We start from the raw sequence: 23533 nt of genomic DNA on the forward strand, positions 1-23533 counted from the left end.
CAGACGTCCAGGTAGAACTCAGAAATTTTATTAGTAAAGGAAGAATGAGAAAATGACATTATAGCAGCAGTCTGTGTCATGTGATTCTCTAAATGCATGGAGAAGACACACCAAACAAAGGACTGTACTTAGCTGTGGAACAGGTGCAAGATGGTGTGGGGGTGGGGAGGCAGACTACTGCTTGAACATTTTTAATGGTGATGGTATTAACATATTTAATTTTTTGACAAAATTTTAAAATCCTTTATTTGTGCTGATAAAGCATGTTAAATACATTAAATCTATCTACACTGTACAAAGCTTTTAAAGTTCCAAACATTAGATTTTTATCTAAATGAATAAATTTCTCTGCATTGTTAAAACCATTCTACTTACTGCATTGTTCTCCAAGTCCCTTCATCCAGGAGGCATGATGACAATGTGTGCAGATCTCCTCACTGAGACACCACCTTCCCAATATCATGGTACGTCAGAAAAACTGAGACAAGAACTGGAACAAGGACCACCTTGCTCCTACTGCATTATAGCTTTTGATAGTATTTGCTACTTGAAGAGAAGGCTATACCTTGTCTAGCTCAATACAGTTTATGTTTCAGACACTATAAATGTGACGCCCAAATGCTTCATATGAGTGAACAAGGTCAGCAGATCACCCTGAGAACAAGGAAGACACAATTTCCTTACAGGCTAATGATTATAAAAATAGAAATTAAGAGTTCCCCAGAAACAAACCACTTAGTCAAAAAGGAAGGAGTTTTGACTTCCTTCTAAACCAAGTATTCAAGTTTAAGACTTATTGGCCTGTTTAAAAATTCCTTCTATGACTTCTCAACAATGATGGCAAAGTGACAAAAATAATGTAATCATCATCTTCCCTCATTATATATAAACCAAACTAAAAACCAAAGAAATGAACGAGCTATAATCCAAAAAAAACTAGAAAATCCTGGCAGGAATCATAAAGAACATCTCTAAGAAAAGGATTCTTGGCTTAAGCAAAATATTAGAGCAGAGAAAGCAAAACCCATGTCCTCTCATGCAGTCCTGCAAGGCTCCCCCTGCCCAGGACCCTCCTGTCTGAGTCACAGGGACGAGCAGACAGAAGATGTGGACACAGCTATCCATGTTGAGCATGAGCGAGATGTAAAGAAACAGCACGGTAGGAGGGCAGGTATACTACAGAAAATGAGAGAGGAAAAGAACAGACCAGAGAACACAAATCCAAGAAACAAACTGCACTGAGATAGCTACAGAAGAAATTCAAGGAATACAATGAATTTCAGAAAACAATACTTCAAAGATGAGATGATAAAATCATCCTGAGAAGGAAACAAGAAAAACACAGGTAAGAAAATAAACTGGGCTGGGCGCGGTGGCTCATGCCTGTAATCCCAGCACTTTGGGAGGCCAAGACAGGCGGATCACGAGGTCAGGAGATCGAGATCATCTTGGCTAACACAGTGGAACCCCGTCTCTACTAAAACTATAAAAAATTAGCCAGGTGTGGTGGAGGGCACCTGTAGTCCCAGCTACTCGGGAGGCTGAGGCAGGAGAATGACATGAACCCGGGAGGTGGAGCTTGCAGTGAGCCGAGATCACGCCACTGCACTCCAGCCTGGGCGACAGAGCGAGACTCCATCTCAAAAAAAAAAAAAAGAAAAGAAACTGAGGATCAAAGCAACACCATCACAGAACCATAATCACATAAACAGTAGCGAGATACAAACAGCCTTGGCTGGAATCCAAACCACAGAAACAGGAAAGCCCATCACAGGGAATGCAAAGGCAGGCGCAAGACAAAGGCAACTGGAGAGAAGACAGCCTGCCAGCCTGCAGATGAGAGGTCTGGAGTGGTGTCACTTCATGGTAATAACAGCTGGGTCTGCTGTGGGCTGCAGTGATGTTTGTGTGCATGCACATGTGTGGTTTTTATGTACCTACTTTTGGCTTTAATTGGATTTTTTTTTAATAACACATTTTGTGACTGTAGGAGGGAAAAAGATGCCCTTTTGTGACTGTAGGAGGGAAAAAGATGCCCTCTGCTTAAAGGAAAGCCAGGGTAAACTGAATACCCTACAACTTTCCACAAATACATGTCTTATCATTTATTAACAAACTGTTTCATGCTTTACTAATAAAAATACCCACCAATTTGCCAGTACCTTGAAAAGAGGATCTTTTCAAGAAAATTAATATAATTATCAAACAACAAATAACAAACCTGACCTTTGTGGGTGGCAAACAGTAAATTTAAATGTTTAAAGGTTATGCATCAAAATAATGCTGTTATCAGATATTGATGAACTTATTGAACAGGTTTGACTGAATGTAAAACCTGTTTTTAGCACCAATAAAAAAAATTATTGAGATTTCTGTTCTGCAAACTTCTAACTGTGCTCCCTGACAGCATCTTTTGGGTAAAGGAACAAATGTGCTCCAAGGAGTAACCGTTAGGTCCCTGATTGTTTAACATAATTCAGAGTGCCAAAAAAAAAAAAAAATCAATCCAAGTATTTTCTCCTTTAGCTAGCATTATTAAAACTTTTTAACTTTCAGAGAAGAGTTTCGTCTTCTTAAAGTTTTAATTCTGAGGTAGATGTCATGCAAACAAACATCAAGTGCAGCCAACTTCCGTTGACAAACATGATTATTAATAATAAATTAATAATCAGAAATGCCCGTTAGAAAAAGTGACTTGAAAGTTTAGGAAGCAATGTTGTTTAGCAGTATTCTGGCTTGAGTTTCCAAATTCCTTCACCACCAGAAGTTCTATGAAAAGTGCACAGATTTCTCAATAGTTCTCGGAAGACACAAGACTGTGATGCAGATAACTTGGATTCAAACTCCTGTAGTATCTCCCTAGTGCTGGCCTGGCCATCAGTGTGGGCCTGGAAAGCGATGAAGTTTCTCATCTCCACCAGAAGGTCATCATGTTCTGTGGTGGGAAGCAGGGCAGAAGCTTCCTGCAGGTGCCTGCTTTCACTTTCTAAACGCTCTGGCAGAATCAGGTGGTTTCTAGCTCTCATTTTAGCCAAGAGTGAGGAGGAAGCGAGGGCCCTGGATGAAGAGTCTGCATCTTCTGCTCTTCCACTAAAATGCTCAGGGACATTATCTTTTCCCTCCTTTTTCATGATGCCATCCTGGAAAAAGAAGACCACTATATTGATATATTTCATCTCTAGTTTATGCCCCCACTTCCTTCCCCAAAAGCTGTGAGTGGTCACAAGACAACACATGTGCCAGGGTGGTGAGGCTGACGGGGTAAGACTGAGACTCCACCTAATGAAAAGGGAAAGGAGGAGGGTCTGGTATCTAAATCCTCCCACTGTTAAGAGACCATTTCCTAAAATAAAAAAAAAAATTAAAAGGGGGGCAACCAAGCCATTCCCTTAGTCACCACTCTGCATGGTGGTGGAAGGGAAGGCAGAATGGAGGTTTCCAGGCAAGGTTTCAGGAAAATCTGTCTCTAGGAGGCCCAGGACCACTTTTAGTGCCTGTGGGCTTTTCCTGTTCTTCCTCTCAAATGGACCCTGACCTGTACACTGTGGATAAGGAACAGTATCATAGCTATACTTCTTTTTCCTCACTTTTAAGTCTTCTTACTCTTTCCTACCTTACATCTAATGCAAGTTTCCTTAAAAAAACACAAATCTAACTCTGAAAGGATCTCAAATCCCTACTGCTAAAAGCACAGAACATGGGAAGTCAAAGATACTCATATTCCTAAACACGTTTATATTAACTTAAAATTGGAGTCTGAATCTGGGAGTTTTAACATAATCCTTAATCAGAAAGACCAGAAAAACTTCCACTGAATGGTGGAGTCTGGACTAGTTTTAACCACTGTAGCACTCAAGGCAAGCAGGGCATTCTTGAACAGAGAAAGACAGGCACTCTGCTCTAGCAGCTAGTGAGTTACAGACATCAACATTCAAGGCAGTTTTCTGGACCTTTGTTTCAAAGGGTTGTGGTCTCTGGAGCTGGCACTTCCCCTCTAGACAAGGCAGGCTGTCCTGGCAGCGACACACCCATCCCTGTGTCAACCTTCTAATGGCAAAACAGAAATGCTGCTACGGATCTTGGGTTAAAGACTTTGTCTTTAGGAAATCAGCAGGTCCTTTTAGATTCAAGTGAATGTGCATCGTAAATCAGAGCATGCAACACAAATATCAGGTGTCATTACACCAGAGATAACCATTTTCTTCACATCCAGAATCAGGTGAAATTTTCATGGCATTCAATCAAGTAAATCTCACCCTGGAAAGCAAAAAGGTTATCTATATTACCTGGCACTTCTCTGTTGGAGATGTTGATGAAGTATGCTGCACAGAGAAATTAGAATTCCTTTTCTTACCAAATCTACTCCTAAAGAAGGAAAAGAATCACAGTAGATTAAATGTTTGCTTTTGAGACTTAGAGATCAAAATACTCTTTCAACAATGAACTTCTTCCTGGAAACATTTCCATCTGCATGGTTATTCTTTCACAGCCACGCCATTTCTGCTCTATCCCCCTCGACTCTTCCACACCACCCTCCTAGAAAGTAACTGCTGGCCGGGTGCAGTGGCTCATGCCTGTAATCCCAACACTTTAGGACGCCGAGGAGGGCAGATCACTTGAGGTCAGGAGCTCAAGACTAGCCTGGCCAACATGGTGAAATCCCATCTCTACTAAAAATACAAAAATTAGCATGGCATGGTGGCAGGAGCCTATAATCCCAACTATTCGGGAGGTGGAGGTTGCAGTGGGCTGAGATCACACCACGGCACTCCAGCCCGGGCGACAGGGTGAGACTCCGTCTCCAAAAAAAAAAGGAACTGCTGCATCTCAGAATGAGAACCACTCAGTTTCTTGTTCAAAAGATGATGGGAACCATTCTCAATTCCAGGTAGGAAAATCATTCTAAAAGAGCATACTGAATAACAGTAATTAATGTGTGTTGTAAATTCGCTAATTATCTCATTAAAGTTTAATCATTATCCTGTATCTCATACTATTTTTAACAACACCATCTCTCAAATAAAACCAATCACTTCTCCTGAAGCCACTTTGGAAAACAGGGGATGAAAGCAAGTAGGAAGGCAAAGTTGTAACAGTATTTCTCCAAGTCACCCAGATTTCGCTGCTATAATCCTTCCATGAGGGATTTATTCCTGAAGAGAAATAACAACATAAGCCTCTACACCTGCTCTGATTTTATTTCTAGCCTTAGTTGTTTGGCCTCCTTGCAAGTATGGCATGCAGCAATCTCTTACTTTGTTCCTGCTGGTGCACCAGAAATCCCCCTGTGGCCAGTCCAGGTGGGAACACCAGACACTGCTCCCAGACACCGCTGACGAGAAAGCCTCAGTGCTTTCAAGGCATCCTGGGCCACTCGGTTGGCTTCTGCTTCCACCAGTACATAATCTGGGCTGGCTCCATCCATGATGGCATCGTGCTTCATGACACTGTGCACGCCAACTAGCAAGAAAAGAAACAGCAAAGTGATATTTCACTTTGTATGCAAGAAAGACACTTTTCTCCTCTGTATAAGTACAATATTGTGGTAGACAAAAAACAAAGTCATAGTACACTTAGAAAACCCTAGAGAATCAATGATAAAAAATAGTAAAATAATTCAGGCAACATGAAAAAATAAAATTCACATACAGAAACCTATAATGTTCCTATTTACAAACAATAGCCAGCTAAAGTAAAATGGTGGGAAAATTCTATTTACAGTAACAGAAAAGACAAAACACTTAGCAATAAACCCAAGCAATGTGTAAAGCTTGTATGGAGAAGACATGAAAACACTCCTGGAAAGATAGACTATCCGACTTAAACAAACAGAAAGATATCCCTTGCATTTGAGTAGAATGACTCAATAACCATTTTCCCTAAGTTACTTTATATGTTTAATGCAATCTCAATAAAAATATCAAGCTTTCTTATGAAGTTAGACAAACTGATATTAAAGTTCATATAGAAAAATAAACCTTCATAAATAGATCAGAAAACACTGAAAAGGCAGTGACACCCTACTGGACAATAAAACATGCTCCAATTACAACAGTTTGGTGCTGAGGAAGGAAGAGACACAACAGGAGATTGACCAGAAACTGGAAATAGACCGAACTACATTTGGAAATGTATTACATGATAAAGGCATCTCTAATCACTGAGAAAAACATATTTGAAATAAATGATGCTACAAACGTTGGGGCACAAATGTTGGGGCATTTTATCTTTGAACCAAGATAAAACCCACACCTCATACTCTAAATGGATCAGAAATCTGAATGTAAAAAGCAAAACCATACAAGTAGTACAAGAAAACATAGTGAATTATCATATGATCTATGTGTAGAAAAGGCTTAGAACTACAATTCCAATTAATAAAAGACTGACAAGTTTAAAAAAAAAAAAACCTGTTTCATAGGAAAAAATTATCGTAAGTAATAAAAGACAACCAATGAGGAAATACTTGTAACATATATGAAAAATGAAAAGTTAACATCCCTAATATATAAAGAACTCTTTAAAACCAAGGGGAAAAAGGGACCAAAAATCTGATTTAGAAAATGGACAAAAGACGTAAACAGACAAATTCACATAAAGAAAAATTTTTTAAATATAAATGGTCCTATAAAAAGTTCACTTTCACTCAAAGAAAGTAACTGCAAATTAAAACTTAATATATCTTTTCTCACCTATCAGACTGGGAAAAATTAAAAGTATAACACCACATTCTTGACAAGACTCTGGAGAACAATTGCTGGTGACAATTCAAATTGATCTAAACCTTACAAAAGGGAGTTGGGCATTATTCAAACAAACAAACAAAACAACCTTACATATGTGTTCACCTTTTGATCTAGCAATCTCTCTTGTACAAGCACAGGATTATTTAGTGCAGCATTGTAGCTGAAAGAAGCTATAAACAATCTAAATCCTCATATATGGATAAACTGTGGTACAGGTTTAATATCTCTTAACCAAAATTCCTGGGACCAGAAGTGTTTCAAATTTTCACTTTTTTGGATTTTGGAATAATTGCATATACAAAATGAGACATCTTGGGGATGGGCCCCAAGTCTACACACAAAATGTGTGTATTTTTAACATACACCTTACACACATAGCCTGAAGGTAATTTTAATATAATACATTTATCAATTTTGTGCAAGAAACAAAGTGTTAACTGTGTTTTGACTGTGACCCATCACATGAAGTCAGGTGTGGAATTTTCCACATCTGGCATCACGTCAGTGCACAAAAGGTTTTGATTTTTGAGCATTTTAGATTTCGGGTTTTGGGTCAACATAGCAGAGCACTCCAGCAATAAAAATTGCTAAAGGAGGAATAGCTCTCTGTTAACTAATACAGGAGTGGCTGTCAGGATATATGAAGTTTTTTAAAAAAAGAAACAGAAGATAACATAGTATACAACTTTTTGTGTAAAAGAATAAGGGAATATGAAATTATACATGTGCCTGCTTATTTCCACAAAAAGAAACTGATACAGTTCAGCTGTGTCCCCACCCAAATCTCATCTTGAATTGTAACTCCCACAATTCCCATGTGACAAGGGAGGAACCCAGTGGGAGGTAATTATAAAGAAGAGTCTTTCCTACACTGTTCTCATGAGTGAATGAGTCTCACGAGATCTCATGGTTTTAAAAATGGGAGTTTCCCTGCACAAGCTCTTTGCCTGCTGCCATCCATGTAAGATGTGACTTGCTCCTCCTTGCCTGCTGACATGATTGTGAGGCCTCCACAGCCACATGGAACTGTAAGTTGATCAAACCTCTTTTGTAAATTGCCCAGTCTTGGGTATGTCTTTATCAGCAGTGTGAAAATGCACTAATACAGTCCATTTGTACCAGTGGGGAGGTGCGCTGCTGAAAAGATACCCCAAAATGTGGAAGCAACTTTGGAACTGGGTAACAGGTAGAGATGGGAACACTTTGGAGGGCTCAGAAAAAGAGAGGAAAACGTGGGAAGGTTTGGAACTTCCTAGAAACTTGTTGAATGGCTTTGACAAAAATGTTGATAGTGAGATGAACAGTAAGGTCTAGACTGAGGTGGTCTCAGATGAAGATGAGGAACTTGTTGGGAAGTGGAACAAAGGTGACTCTTGTTATGTTTTAGCAAAGAGACTGGTGGCATTTTGCTCCTGCTGTAGAGATTTGTGGAACTTTGAACTTGAGAGAGATGATTTAGGGTATCTGGTGGAAGAAATTTCTAAGCAGCAAAGCATTCAAGAGGTGACATGGGTGTTGTTAAAGGCATTCAGTTTTACAAGGGAAGCAGTGCATAAAAGTCTGGACAATTTGCAGCCTGACAATGTGATAGGAAAGAAAACCCCATTTTCTCAAGAGAAATTCAAGCTGGCTGCAGAAATTTGCATAAGTAACGAGGAGCCAAATGTTAATCCCCAAGAAAATGGGGAAAATGTCTGCAGGGCATGTCAGAGACCTTCATGGCAGTGTCTCCCATCACAGGCCCAAAGGTCAAGGAAGAAAAAGTAGTTTCATGGGCCTGGCCCACGGTCCATGCTGTGTGCAGCCTGTGGACTTGGTGTCCTGTGTCCCAGCCACTCCAGCTGTGGCTGAAAGGGGCCAACACAGAGCTCAGGTCGTGGCTTCAGATGGTGCAAGCCCCAAGCCTTGGCAGCTTCCACAAGGTGTTGACCCTGAGGGTGCACAGAAGTCAGTAACTGAGATTTGGGAACCTCCGCCTAGATTTCAAAAGATGTATGGAAACACCTAGATGCCCAGGCAGAAGTCTGCTGCAGGGGCAGAGTTCTCATGGAGAATCTCTGCTAGCGCAATGCAGAAGGAAAATGTGGGGTTGGAGCCCCCACACAGAGTCCCTACTGGGGCACCACCTAGTGGAACTGTGAGAAGAGGGCCACGGTCCTCCAGACCCCAGAACGGTAGATCCACTGACAGCTTGTACCATGCACCTGGAAAGGCTGCAAACACTCAATGCCACCCACGAAAGCAGCCAGGAGGGAGGCTATATCCTGCAAAGCCAAAGGGCAGAGCTTCCCAAGACCATGGGAACCCACCTCTTGCATCAGCGTGACCCGGATGTGAGACATGGAGTCGAAGGAGATATTTTGGAGCTTTAAGATTTGACTGCCCTGCTAGATTTCAGACTTGTGTGGGGCATGTAGCCCCTTTGTTTTGGTCAATTTCTCCCATTTGGAATGGCTGTACTTACCCAATGCCTGTACCCCTATTGCATCCAGGAAGTAACTAACTTGCTTTTGATTTTACAGGCTCATAGGCAGAAAAGACTTGCCTTGTCTTGGATGAGACTTTGGACTGTGGACATTTTAGTTAATGCTGAAATGAGCTGAGACCCTGGGGGACTGTTGGGAAGGCATGATTGGTTTTAAAATGTGAAGATATGAGATTTGGGAGGGGCCAGAGGTGGAACGATATGGTTTGGCTATGTCGCAGCCAAATCTTATCTTGAATGGTAACTCCCACAATTCCCACGTCATGGGAGGAATCTGATGGAAGGTGACTGAATTATGGGGTCGGGTCTTTCCTGTGCTGTTCTTGTACTAGTGAATGAGTCTCATGAGATCTGATGGTTTTAAAAATGGGAATTTCTCTGCACAAGCTCTTTGCCTGATGCCATCCACTTGCTCCTCCTTGCATGATTGTAAAGACTCCCCAGCGTGTGGAATTGTAAGTCAATTAAACCTCTTTCTTTTGTAAATTGCTCAGTCTTGGGTATGTCTTATCAGCAGTGTGAAAACAGACTAATACAGAAACATGTGAAGGAAATGCCAGAAACTCATGAGACTGGAAAGGGAAGGAAGGGGTGGGGACAGGGTATGACACACCTGGTGTCACACACATATACCAGGGAATGACACAACTCTGGTATTTATTTTTGCATATTTTGTCTTTTGTTACTATGTTAATGTGTTATTACTCAGAAGATAACATAGAGTCAACAAGGATGGGAGGAAACCCTAAAGTGGAATACAAACAAATAAATTAACCTAACTATATTTTAAATTGATAGCACACACTGAAAATACAAAGAAGAGAGAAAAGAACCAAGTTCTTTTTGACTCAAGAAGTGTTTTGACCAAAACTTAAAGACAAAATAAATAAAACAAATATTGAACTCTAGTTAGTATAAATAAAAATAAATATTGAATTCTAGTTAGTATAACTGTTTTTGCCATAGTTCAGGTTAGAAATTCTAAAAAACTACCATGTATTCTAGGATTGAGGAGTTGTGAATGAAGGTCTTGAAAAGGGAAGCTACAAACATGGAAAGGGCCCTAGGGCGCTGAAATGAAATTGGAGACAACAGTATCCCCTCATTTTATTTTGCTTTTTGGAGCTTGTTAGAGTGTAATTGATATGCAGTAACTGCTAAAGTACAGAATTTGGTAAGTTGTGACATTATGTACATACCATGAAACTATCACTACAATCAAGACAATGAACATAGCCATCACCTGCAAAACTCACATCCCTTTGTAATCCCACCCTCAAATACCCCATCCCCAGACAACCAAGACACTTTCTGTTATGACTGTGTTTTCTAGAATTTTAAGCAAATGGCATCAGAGTATGTAATAATCTTACTAGTCTGAAAGTCATCGATGCTGTAGCATGTATAAATACTCTATCTCCTTTTATTGTTGAATAGTATATATATATATATATATATATTGTTGTTGTTGTTGTTGTTGTTGAGATGGAGTCTTGCTCTGTTGCCCAGGCTGGNTTTTGTTGAATCACTAAAATATTGGTCAATGAAAAGAGTATTGTATGGCTATCATAGTATTTGGAATCAACAAGCCATCCTCTATAGACCTACCAGCTGTGTGATCTTCAGCAAAGTACTTAACTTCTCCAAAGCTTAGTTTCCGTAGGTAAAATAACCATGATAATATAAAACACTTTTTTTTTTTTTTTTTGAGATGGAGTCTCGCTTTGTTGCCCAGGCGGGAGTGCAATGGTGTGATCTCAGCTCACTGCAACCTCCACCTCTCAGGTTCAAGCGATTCTCCCGCTCAGCCTCCCAAGTAGCTGGGATTCCAGAACACCTACCATCATGCCTAATTTTTGTATTTTTGTAGAGACAGGGTTTCACCATGTTGTCCACGTTGGTCTCGAACTCCTGACCTCAGGTGATTCACCCACCTCAGCCTCCCGAAGTGCTAGGATTATAGGTGTGAGCCACCAAGCCTGGCCTGTTGATTAGTATTTGATCATACGGATATGCCATGGTTAATTTAACTATTTACTTGTTGATGGACATTTGATTTCTACATTTTGGCTATTACTAATAAAGCTGCTATGAATATTCACGTACAAGCATTTGTATGGACATATTTTCCATTTCTCTTGGGCAAATACACATCCAGGACTGAAAAGGCTATATCATAAGGAAGGTGCATGCCTAATTTTTAAGAAACCGCCAAACTGTTTTCCAAAGTGATTGTGCCACTTTACATTCCCACCAGGCGTGTATGAGAGACCCAACTCCTTCACATCTTTACCAACACTTAGTATGGTCAGTCTTCTTTCATTTTAGCCATTCTAGAGGGTGAGTAGTGGTGTCTCATTATGGTTCTAACTGGCATTTCCGTAATAATTAATAATATTAACAAGTTTCATATATTTATTTGCCATCTACATATCTTTCTTGGTGAAGTCTGTTCAAATTATTTGTCCATTTTAAAAACTGGGTTATACATTTTATTTATTTTTTGACATGGGGTCTCACTCTGCTGCCCAGGCTGGAGTGCAGTGGCATGATCACAACTCACCACAGCCTCAACCTTCCAGGCTCAAGCAATCCTCCCACCTCAGCCTCCCAGGTAGCTGGGACTGCAGGTGTGTGCTACCACACCCGGCTAATTTTTTTTTACTTTTTGTAGAGATGGGATCTCACCATGTTGCCCAGACCTGTCTCAAACTCCTAAGCTCAAGCAATCAACACACCTCAGGCTCTCAAAGCACTGGGATTACAGACTGAGCCACCACACCCAGCCAGTAATTTTTGACTGGGTTCCAGATATTGTGAATTTCATCTTGTTGGATGTTGGGTATTTGTATATTCCTGTAAACTCTCAGGTGGAGCTGAAGCAGTGCTCACTCCAAGGCTGATCATTCCCTACTACAGAGACAAGACCCCCTACTCTGTCCTATACCCAATGCCCCATGAAATATTTTTCCAGTCTTAGCTGGTGGGAACAGGCACTATCCCTGGCCATGGGAGAGCACCAGACATCTCTCCTCTAATTCAAAAAGTTAAAGAGGAAAGGACTTTTCACTGACCTTAAGTAGTTTTCTTACACAATGTGCTGGTCAGTATTCAGCTGAGTGCCAAAGGAGATTCTGCAGACCTGTGGGGTTCTCTCCCTGTGCAGAGCTGTCTCCTCTATCATCCCTTTCATGTGAATGCCAGCCACCCTGGCCTCCCCTGATGCTCAGCACTGTTTTTTCAACAAAGGGTCTGCCTGGGACTCCCATCTGGATTCTTCCTCTTTCTGTCACAGCATGAAAATTCTCTCAAGGCAGTAGGGCAGGGCAACTGGAGAGTTCAGTTCATTTGTTTCCCATCTCTCAAGAGATCACTGCCCTTTGGTGCCTGAAAAACCATTGCTTCGTATGTTTTGTCATTGTTTTGTTTCACATGGAAGGGTAAATGTTAATCTGTCTTTGCTGGAAGCCAAACTCATGGTTTTTATAGACATAGAGATACGTGTATCTGTGCAATTTGTTGTGCATATATATGCATGTATGTATGTGTATATGTATGTACACAACAAACACATACACGCACATACATACATCTATTTCCTGATACTGTTGGCTACAAAAGCAATGACATACTAACAGCAATGAACACTCTAAGAACCCAGATCCTAGTTCCTAAATACCATTCTCCAGGGCTCCTTGAAGAAATGGCTGATTCCAGGGCTGGCACAGAATACCAACTGAGCTCAGCATATATTAGTATACCAAGAAGAAAGGAGGTGCTCAAAGAATGGGGGGGACATAACAGAGGGACAAAGGAGCCTGCCTGAAGGAGCTCCCACCCACGAGGCAAATCTAAGACAATATGAGCATCATAATACCCCTACAAATGGATTATAGTCATGGAAAAAAAGAATCCATTAGTCCATACTGATCTAAAAATAAATTAATAAATAAATAAGGGAGAAGGAAAACCTTCCTTATAGTAGAATGTTAATCACCACTTGGCAACCACTGTAGTAATAACTGACTGAGGAAGGAATCATCAATGGATATTAAAACTAGTGGATAAAAGTTTGATGAGAAACAGGATATTTACACAGTCTCAAAGCATATTCCTTGAAAGTACAAATTAATTACAAAGGGAAAAATATTAACCTTAGCATTGAGAAACCTGGCAGACTCTACCTTAATCTTGAAAATTAACTTGTAATAGCTCAAACCACTATGTGTCTCCTGACAGATGCACTGAGTAAGATACAGTATCACCTCTGTGGTATTCCTGCCAAAAAAAAACAATGTATGCATAGATGGGTGTGTGTGTGAATGATAAAGCAAAAGCTGAAAAATGTTAATAACTTAGGTAAAGGATATAGGAGAGTTCTTCGTATTATTCAAACTGATTTCTTTAAGTTTGAAATTACTTCAAAATATGAAATTAACAAAAAAATTAACCATGCTAAATAAAAGTCTTTCTGAAATGCTACACATAAACCTGCCTTCTTAAACTGAGTGCCATAAGCAGCAATCTTTGGTAACTCAAGGTCATGACATTGTGAACACAGTGACTGCTAAGGGATCACTAAGCAGGGCTATCTGTACCCCATGGTCTTGAGCAATTGTTGAGTCTACATCTCCTAACTTTTCTCCCTTGACATAAGTTATCAGCTTTCGTACTTCTAGAATGTCTGTCTGTAGCCACAAGCCTGTCTCTCTCCCTTATAATGTTACTTTAATCTCCTATGGTTGGAAAATCAGATTAATGTAGCACATAGCATGTAAAGTAACTGCCTACTAATGCTCAAGTAGTACATATCTATTTAAGAATTACACACCTCCCATAAGTAGCCATAAGTACTACTGTTTTCCAAAGTTTCAAATTCTTCTAGGTCTTCAGAAAAGAGGTACAAATACAATTTTTAAAATGTCAATACATTTCAAATCTAAATTTTTGAAGAAAAACGCTTCTGGCTGAGAGCCCTCTATGCACCATCAGTTAAAGACTGCTACTGCTAGAAACAGCCTACTTATTTTCTGGTCCTAGCATCCCTGTGGCAAATGTATCAAATGGATTACCTGATTTTTTGAAAAGCTTTTCCAAAACATAATCATCATTGCTCTGTTCCTTGGCCTCACTCTTGTTTTCACTACCTTGCTTCCGGTAACGCCTTTTCTTCACCAGGTGTGGAATTCGAGTTCCTTCAAACTTGGCGTCTCTGCATTGCTTAGGGTTCTTAGGCTTTTGCTTTGGTCTCAGATGTTTCTCTAGGGTCTCTTCTTCTGCCACACTCTGATGTTTTGTTTTGACTTGTGCTTACAAAATTATTTTCCATTTGTTTATTCTCCCAAAAAGATTCTGTTTGAACCTGGTTAGGTCTTTCTCTTTTGTAAGAAAGACCCAACTTTTCCTCAATGCTTTCATCACCAGATGGCCTAGAAGTTTTGCCTGTTCCTGAAGAATTTGAACATTCCCCATTTCCACTAATCACTGACGACTCTTCCGGTCCAGATACTGTATTTGTCTCTTCTCCAAGCCTATCATTGCTAGCTACATTACTACTCATGTGAGGGTCATCTTTCAAAGGATCACTTTGATTAGAAGGTACTACATTTACTTCAGCTCCTTTAGCCTCAGATTTATCTTCAGATGATGTGGCATCATTTATTGATATGTTAGAAGCAGGGAACTTTTTGCGTTTTAGAACATCATGGTCTGTTCCAAAGGCTGGTTGAATCTTTCTTTTTAGATGGCATTTGGGTGTCTGAACATCTGATCCAGTTCCTGTAAAGAGGAAAAACACCGCTAATACTACATTGTATCATCTTGTACAATTGATTACTTTAAATTAAATGATTTTATGTAATACCTGCAAAAATCGCACTTGTTTCAGTGCTCTGGGATGCATCAGGACTAGTCAGAGTAAATAGCTCATAGAGATCATTGGATTTGAAAAAACGCCTTTGTTTTGGGTCTTTTAGCACTCTATTTGTCAAAAACTGCTTGAAGATTTGTCTAAAAAAATAAAAGATAAGCTGGTATAAAACAATGTGTAGCTCTACCTAAAAATTCAAGTTATAAAGCAATATAAGAGAGATATGATAACAGCTGCTGCATGAATGGCTAAATAATCCCCCAAACTTTCAGCCTTGGAAAATTACAATTCAGAAAATATATAATACATCAGTTAATCTCCCACATCTTGCAGAATTTAAATTAGAAATAATACCTTATTATTTACACCAAATGAGCTTTTTCAACCTCCAAGATCTAACCCATTTCAAGAAACACTTTTTCACATGCCATCATGTGACTCATAGCCTCTCTTAGCCTCCCTGACTTGAATACCAAGGGTCCTGCCCTGCCTAGAACCTTCCTATCACAGGGCTCAGCAAACTCTCTTACCTGGGCTTTGCAACGTCTCCACTCTGACCTCTCTCTCCCTGCTCCCACCTGCAGGTCCACACTCTGCTGAAGCCCCATGCCACTGCCACTCTGGAACAGGCACCTCCACCAGCCACACTGTCTCTCCCTGTTATTTATTCTCCTGGCTAAAGCATAAATCTGTAAGAGGAAGCTCTCTTCTCACAGGATCCAACTCGTCCTCCACCCTCACACAACAGTCCCTTGAGGAAGATGTAATGTTCCAGGAATGGCCCAGCATGTGGTGAAGGGCACAGAACTTCCTATAAAAGCTGGGCTATGGCTCAAGGATAGTCTGTGGTGGGGGAGTGGGAGAAGTTGGCAATGTCTTGATTCTACTGTTGAAGTTACCACTGTCTAAAATCCCCTAGTCATTACAGAAAGACAGAGGAAGAAACAGGCATCCTGTCAACTTCTTTGTAAGGGGCATCAGAGTCAAAGACCGCCAGAACACCCACACTGATCCCACCTGCATAGTGTGTGTAAATACCAATATAGTAACATTCAACCTTGTCATTTTTTTAAATTTTTCTGAAGGCAACACACCATAGTAGGCAGAAATACTCCTTTCAAATAACAATACGAAGTTTACACGTATGTGATTCTTGAGGTATGTGATTCTTAAGGTACAAAAATTATCAGGTTCAAAGACATTTTCTGACAACTCACAGTAAGCCATCTAAGCATATTTTAAAGGGAAAGAAAAAATACAAAACAAAAACCAAAACCTTAACTTATAGCAACTGTTATTCTAAGATGTTAAGACTTTTAGAAACAACACTTTGGAAAAATACCCTGCTCAAGACTCTGGAAACGCACAACCAAGAGCGGCCGTCATGTGTGCACTGACCGGTGGTAGATCTTTTCTTCAATGGTGCCCGCAGTGAGGAGCCTGTACACAGTCACCTGCTTCTTCTGGCCTATTCTCCATGCTCGCTCCCGGGCCTGTGGCAGAGAGAGAGACCTCTCAACAGGAATCCTTCCCAATGACAAGCACTGACTATAAGAAACAAAGCTAGCCGGTCACAACCTTTCACTCCCAGAGTCAGAATTTTGACTCACAACGTCAAGTACACCTAAGGCCTACTCAGGAAGATGAAGAGCCAGTTGACAAGACATCTGTACTTGAAAAAAATGTTTGTAACTATGCCTATGTTCTTTTTATCCCAACTCTAGGAATGAATGCTATGGATAAACTGTTGAAGATGGTTCCTGTCCATGTGGCTCTGAAGGGTGTCTTCTTCCACGTTGAAGAACAGTAGATAACCAAAATGTGAAATGTATGCTGAAGTCAACCAGAACATCAAAGGACAGTCACAAGCACTAACCATGAAACTATATTTCTACTAATATATTCTTTTCTAAAAAAAATAAAAAACAAACCTGCGTGTCTGTGCTTGGGTTCCAGTCGGGGTCATAGATGACAACTCTGTTTGCCCCTGTCAGGTTGACACCTAAACCGCCCACCCGCGTGGTCAGAAGAAACACAAATATGGATGTGTCCTAGAGGTAAGACACACAACACTGAGCACACACACTTAAGACCAGTTATAGCTCTCAGCCTCTGCCTCCACATACTGTACACATGGAACTACTGGGCTGCTCCCAATACAAGGAATGGTAATGGCCTAGAGACCTCTGGTGAATCAAAATCTCATTTCACACCTTTTACTTTTAATATTTAATAGAAATATTTAAAAATTGGGTTTTTAGGAGGAAAATACATTCTGTGGAAAACACATTCTTGGTTTGAACACACACATGCCCACCCCACCCCAAATATCTAGAAGTGCACAGAGTTAAAAGCAACAAGTCTCCCCTTAGCCCCCCTCCCAAGCCCAGATGTGAACGCTGCTGGGCTTGGGTAAGGGCGTGGATACGCTTAGTCCTTTCCCTCCACGTACAGCAGCACCGCTCAACTTTCCTGTTACATTCACATGTTACCTCATTGTATCTTGTAATCAGTGGCTGTCTTGAAGCTATTGTAGTGGTACCATCCATCTTGAGATAGGTATACTTTTGGGCTCTAAGGAATACTTCAAGTATGTCCAGCATCTGTTTGGAGGTGGAGGATAGGAATTTGCAAAGCAAATACACAGTCCCAGTGAGTGCTTCTCTATTTGAATGGTCACACTTTTCCCCAACAGGCCTTTGTTAAAAGGAGTTTCTTGCTTTAGGACAGATAAACAGAACTGTTAAAATAGTAGTTTTGGTATATCCGTATGGTTCTTACTTTTGTAAACAGCCAAAGTTCAGGCCTAAACTCACTTGCAGACCAAAATCACATGGTGAGCTTTTTTAAAAAGTCAACTTTTAGACACCAACTCTAGAGAAAGATCTAAACTCCCAAAGAAATCGGCAGACTGCCACCTCAGCATCAGTGGTAGACATGCTTCAGAATCATTATTCTAGACTGAATCCCATTTTGTGAATTGATAGCTGTCATAAAGAGGCCGGGCGCGGTGGCTCAAGCCTGTAATCCCAGCACTTTGGGAGGCCGAGATGGGCGGATCACGAGGTCAGGAGTTTGAGACCATCCTGGCTAACACGGTGAAACCCCGTCTCTACTAAAAAATACAAAAAACTAGCCGGGCGAGGTGGCTGGCGCCTGTAGTCCCAGCTACTCGGGAGGCTGAGGCAGGAGAATGGCGTAAACCCGGGAGGCGGAGCTTGCAGTGAGCTGAGATCCGGCCACTGCACTCCAGCCCGGGCGACAGAGCAAGACTCCGTCTCAAAAAAAAAAATAAAAGAACCAGCCTGTTTCCCATCTGAAGTCTGTGCACTCACCTGCCTTGACTGAGAAAACAGCAATACTCGCTGACCCTGCTTGTGCCATATTTTCAACAAAGACTCAACAACAATCATTTTCCCAGAACGTTTCCAGTACCCAAACTGATCTTCTTCTAGTTCATCATCAGGAAGACCTTTGAGATTTTTGGGACCTCCAGAAAACAGATCAGGGTGGTTGCAAATTTTTCTTAGGGCTATGAGTCCGGAGAAAATCTATGATAAAAAAGACCATATGTACACTCAGATGACCCCATGTAAAGTAAGATTCCCTAGGCAAGGAGGCTATTTAACCTATAACACAGACCGAAAAACAGGTCTCCACCAATTTCTTAGTTTCTTCTCTAATCACAGCATTATCAGGAGCTGGGAGAAATTAACTTTCACTCATCTTGTTTCCCTGATAGAACAAGTTCTCGGAAACAAAAAAAACTCTACTGGACTGAACACGTCTACAGGGGTCATATTCAATTGCTGACAATTCATTTTCCCTCACTAGAAAAAAGGTATGCTGTTCACAGCATTATAAACTTAATATAAAAAAGGAACTTGCCTTTTAAATATAGATCAGAAATGTCCTATCAACCTAAACTTGAAGACATCAGTCACGTGACTTATCAAATGCATTTAAATATTACACTCCTAAGTACCTCACTAAAAGTTCTGCAGTTTAATACGAGTCAGAGGTTGAGGGCCCATTTACCTTTAGACTATTATTATATCCGGGAAAAAAAAAAAAAAACTGCATGAAAAATGCACGAATGGGAAACACATGAAGTATGGTCCATGCAGAAGGGCACAGAAGATGAGGGGCGAGTGCCCCTGGCCCATCCCCACAAAAGGACATTAACAAAACTTCAATAATGGGGCTCTTCCAGCCTTGAGAGGATGACTCAAATCAAACTCACTGGTATAAAAGCTTGAGCAGAAGAGGAGAAATCACCATTAAGCCAATAATCAAAGGGTCGGGTAGCTATCACTAGTAAACAACAGTTAAATAGATTAATAATAAATGACCTGAATAAGTCAGGAACACTGGCAAACCTCCCCAGAGTCATCCGTGACTCATTTTTCTTCCTTTCAATCTGCACTGTCCAATGCAGTAGTCACTAGTCACACGTGGCTCCTGAGTACATGAAGTGTGGCTAGTTCAAATTGTGATGTGCTGCATTTGTAAAATACATACCCAATTTCTAAGACAGAAACAGGAGTAAAATATCTTGCTAATCATTTTAATTTTGATTACATATTAAAATGTATTTTAGATACATTAGGTCAAATAAAATATATGATCAAAATTAATTTCACCTGTTTCTCTTTTTCCTCTTTAATGTGACTATTAGAAAATTTACAATTCCAAGTGTAGCTTGCATTCTGTCTCCTGGATAGTGTGATCTAGACCTTCTAACTTGGAGAGACCTGAAGAAGTTAAGGGGAGATTCATGGAGATGAACAGATGTGAATGACTGAAAAACCTCCTGTAGCTACCAATAAGAAATGAAATAAGAAATTGTGAGATGGTTAAAAGAAATGAAATGACCTAATCACACTCACATTAATAGTCTTTTGGAGAAAACACTAGCTAGGAACTTCTGAATTCTGGACACTAGTAGAAAGAGAGCTTTCTCAGTATTGAAAAAAACAGAATCACCATAAATGAATTACTGTCCTACCCCGGGGACAATGAGTATTAGAGCCAGGACATTTGAACTAGATTTATATCTGGTTCCTAATATGGCAATGGTTCATAAACATTTATTGGGGAATGGGGCTCCTTTAGGAAGCTGATAAAAGTTATGAATCCTCACGATCCTCTCCACAAGATATTTAATTTTGGTCATAATATCTGGGAAAACCCAGTTACGTACCTGACACTTGCCCACCTACCAAGTAAGACCCTCGGAAGTAACAGTAACTGCACAGCTCGCAGCTGCATTTGCGTCTGGGTTCAGACCCACAGTGCACAGCTCTGCAACCTTCCACCTTCCACCAGTTATCTAACTCCTCTGCACCTTACGGCTCCAGGCCATAGGCTGACTGCGCATCTACCATGCGGGACTGCATGCAAGTGAAGTGAGATGACAGTATGTGAAAAGCCTGGCATACTACAGATCCTAGTTTCTTTTCCTCTCTTGCTTTCCTTGGTCCACAATTCATTTCTCCAGCTTCTATTTTTTAGCTGACCTGCATCTCTCCATTGAGAATCCTGTAAACTTCTTTGGAATCAACGAAATTCTGGTAGACTTTATGCTGCTCATCTGTAAGACGGCAAAATAAGACCTACGGAGGGGAAAAACAAGGAAACTATAATTTCAAAAAAAAATTAACAGAAATAATTAAAATATCAACAAAACTTCTCAATCAAAAGAGCACAATGCATGCGATTTTAATGATATCCCTATAATTAATATTAAAACAACAAAGGGTGATAATACTTCTCACCATACCCTCCTCACCAGCCCCTCCATCTCTGTCACTCGTCTACCTCTAGGGCCCATCCCACAGTCCCCAAAGACTGGCTTCCTGCTCATGAGCAAGTTCAGGGCCCAGGTGCACAGACCATCCTCCATGTCAGTCTCCAAGTGCTCAAACCACCCCACCTCCCATGACCCATGCCATGCTCTACTCGCAGACCTGACCAGAGATCACAACCTCACCTGGAGCTCTCCCTTTCCTGGAGCTCTAAATGCAGGCCCATGAGTTACCAGACTCACCTTGGAAGGCAATCCCTACCCTCCCAGCCCACTGCACCAACCACTCCATGTCATCGTGCTCTGTGACCCTTCACCTCTCAACCCTCCCTCCTTCGCGAAGTCCACCACCACCAGTTACATTCCCATGCATGCTCATTTAGCTACCCCTCTGTCACGTACCTGGACCGTTTTCAACTCCCTGCATCTTCCCTGTAAACTTCCAAATACAGGTCAACTCAACTATCAGTCTTCTATAGGCCTATAGTCAGTGCCGGTGCTGCTGGAGAAAAGCTTCTACCTGGCAGCTTCCTGCCATGGCCTGCCCTGCTCTAGGGGGTCCTCTACGCATGCCCACCCAGAGCCTTCCATAAGCCCAGAGCAACTGTGCCCATGCTCCTCACCACCTAAGCTACCCACACCTCTGTCTCAACTTCTACTTAAAAATAATCAGACAAATAAAAACAAAATGAAAATCAAACCTGAACCTACCAGGATCAGGCAAGATTCCCTGGTTTTCACTCCCTAACATGTCTCTACTTCTGCATCCACCTCATCTTCCTTTATTCCCAGAGAAAGAGGTTCCTGAACGGGATGGAAGGCAACGCTTCAACCTCTGCACTGCATCTGAAGACCCACTCATTCTCCTCAGTATAGTGTGCCTCACCTGTTAGCCTCCAAGTGGAAGATGGGGGCGTCCCTGAGAAAATAAGGTACAATATCCACCTCCACTTCCTCACCTCCACTCACTCCTGAAGCCTACACACAGAGCAAGCCTCACATGCAGCTCTGTTGATGTCACTGAGGCATCACTCATGACTTCCTAGTGGCCAAACACACTGGGTCCTTACCAGGTTACCCTACTCACCTTCCGATGCCCAGGCCTTCACTTCTGTTCATGTACCTGTCTGCGCCAGCCTCCCCAGTCTTCCCAGCTAGCTCCTCCTCTTCTACCCTCCTCCTTGCTCTCAGCCCTGACCACGCTGGCCTCCCTGCTGTCCATGGAGGCCCCAAAGCACTGCCACCGCCCACCATCTGCAATGCACTGCCTTCAAAACCTATATGACTTGCTCCTTCACCTTCTTTAGGCCTCTGCTCAAGTGTCAGTTCATCAAAGGTCTTCTCTGACCATCCCTTATAAACGGCCCACTTCCCCAAATCCTTGCCCTCAGCATTCCCAGCTTATCCTTCAACTCTGCTTCATTTGCCTCCACACTTACTGCTACTACCTGACATCTTCTAGAGTTTTTGTGACACTCTCCCTCAAGAATAAATGTGAGTTCCCACAAGAACAAAACTTGCTTTATCTCAGAGCCTAGGATCATGACAGACACATGGTTGGCACCTAATATAATTTGTAACATGAATGAATTAGGGGCTTAAGGAGAATGCAGATGTTTAAAAGAGTAATTGTAGGAACCCATGTGCCAATAAGAGGGAGGTCAAAGCCTGTGGACTAGAGAAGAATCCACTGAGGGCAGACACCACAGCAGGCCTAGCCTGACCACAGTTCCAGGATCATACCTCACCAGTCACCCACAGAGGAGAATCAGAGTGAAGAGAAAGGCACACTTGTGCTTTAGGAATGCTTTGTTAACTCCTGGATTTACAGACCTGTTCATTTTTATCTGGCAAAGAAAGGCTCATCTTGACATCTGACTTCATTCTCCGTAGTAGATATGGATTTATGGTATCTCGTAATACACATGCACACTTGTAAGCAGTTTTGACCTTTAAAAAGAGCAGAGAAGAGAATACCATACATGTTTAAGGAATGTATTTGTTCTTACCTCTCAATAGATTCCATTCCTTAAAGAAATAAAAGAATGACCAACAGCTGTACAAAGTCAGTGGGAAATGATTGCAAAATGGTTTGAAAAAGCTAGCATAAGTTCCATATACTCCCAAGGGGTGGTAGCTTTCATAATATTATCAGTTAAAAAAATTATCTCATTAACCACTGTGTACAACAAAACTGATAATTTTGTGCCTTATTTCTCTTGTACACTTTCTTTTAATTATTACTATACAGTTAAACCCTAAAGTAGAGACTTATTGGGTTCTTGACCACCACTCCTAGGGGAAAAACTGCTTTTGTACAAATCTTTTTTATGATCTTGTATTCTCCAAAAGCTACAAAGGAACTCTGTAAAGCTGAAGATCAAAAGCTAACTCTAGGGAAAAGCTGCAGTGATGGAGCAGCCAGCCAATAAGCAGAGATTAGTGCCCACTGGAGACTTACAAGAGTAAGTTCAACAAGAGTCCTCTGATCCTAGAAACGAAAGGTCACTCTGCCCTAAAATGCAGCATATGGTTCTGTAATGGAGCACGGCCACATGAGATGAGTACTAAATATACGCAAAAAACAAAGCCCCACAGCCCAGAAAACCACTCCCTCTGCAATTCAC

The 23533-nt window shown here is 41.2% G+C and overlaps 2 protein-coding genes across 3 annotated transcripts in view; both read right to left on the bottom strand.

Annotated features, from left to right (window-relative positions):
• DRGX (dorsal root ganglia homeobox) overlaps positions 1-1397 on the bottom strand; it is a 77545-nt gene extending 76148 nt beyond the window's left edge. For both annotated transcript variants that reach the window (XM_017885546.1, XM_017885545.1), the window contains exon 1: positions 376-1397. The gene's annotated coding sequence lies outside the window, so the exon portion shown is untranslated. The remainder of the gene's footprint in view (positions 1-375) is intronic.
• Positions 1398-1661: 264 nt separating this feature from the next.
• ERCC6 (ERCC excision repair 6, chromatin remodeling factor) overlaps positions 1662-23533 on the bottom strand; it is an 81625-nt gene continuing 59753 nt past the window's right edge. The window contains 12 exon segments of the mRNA XM_017885518.1: positions 1662-3140; positions 4287-4365; positions 5256-5460; positions 14304-14539; positions 14541-15009; positions 15095-15240; positions 16499-16593; positions 17032-17151; positions 17593-17703; positions 18436-18651; positions 20620-20715; positions 22740-22856. Of these exon segments, the coding sequence (XP_017741007.1) occupies positions 2721-3140; positions 4287-4365; positions 5256-5460; positions 14304-14539; positions 14541-15009; positions 15095-15240; positions 16499-16593; positions 17032-17151; positions 17593-17703; positions 18436-18651; positions 20620-20715; positions 22740-22856 (2310 nt within the window). The 3' untranslated portion in view covers positions 1662-2720.

The sequence above is a fragment of the Rhinopithecus bieti genome, unplaced genomic scaffold (genome assembly GCF_001698545.2).
Source record: "Rhinopithecus bieti isolate Rb0 unplaced genomic scaffold, ASM169854v2 scaffold_15143, whole genome shotgun sequence".
In the NCBI taxonomy this organism is placed as follows: domain Eukaryota; kingdom Metazoa; phylum Chordata; class Mammalia; order Primates; family Cercopithecidae; genus Rhinopithecus; species Rhinopithecus bieti.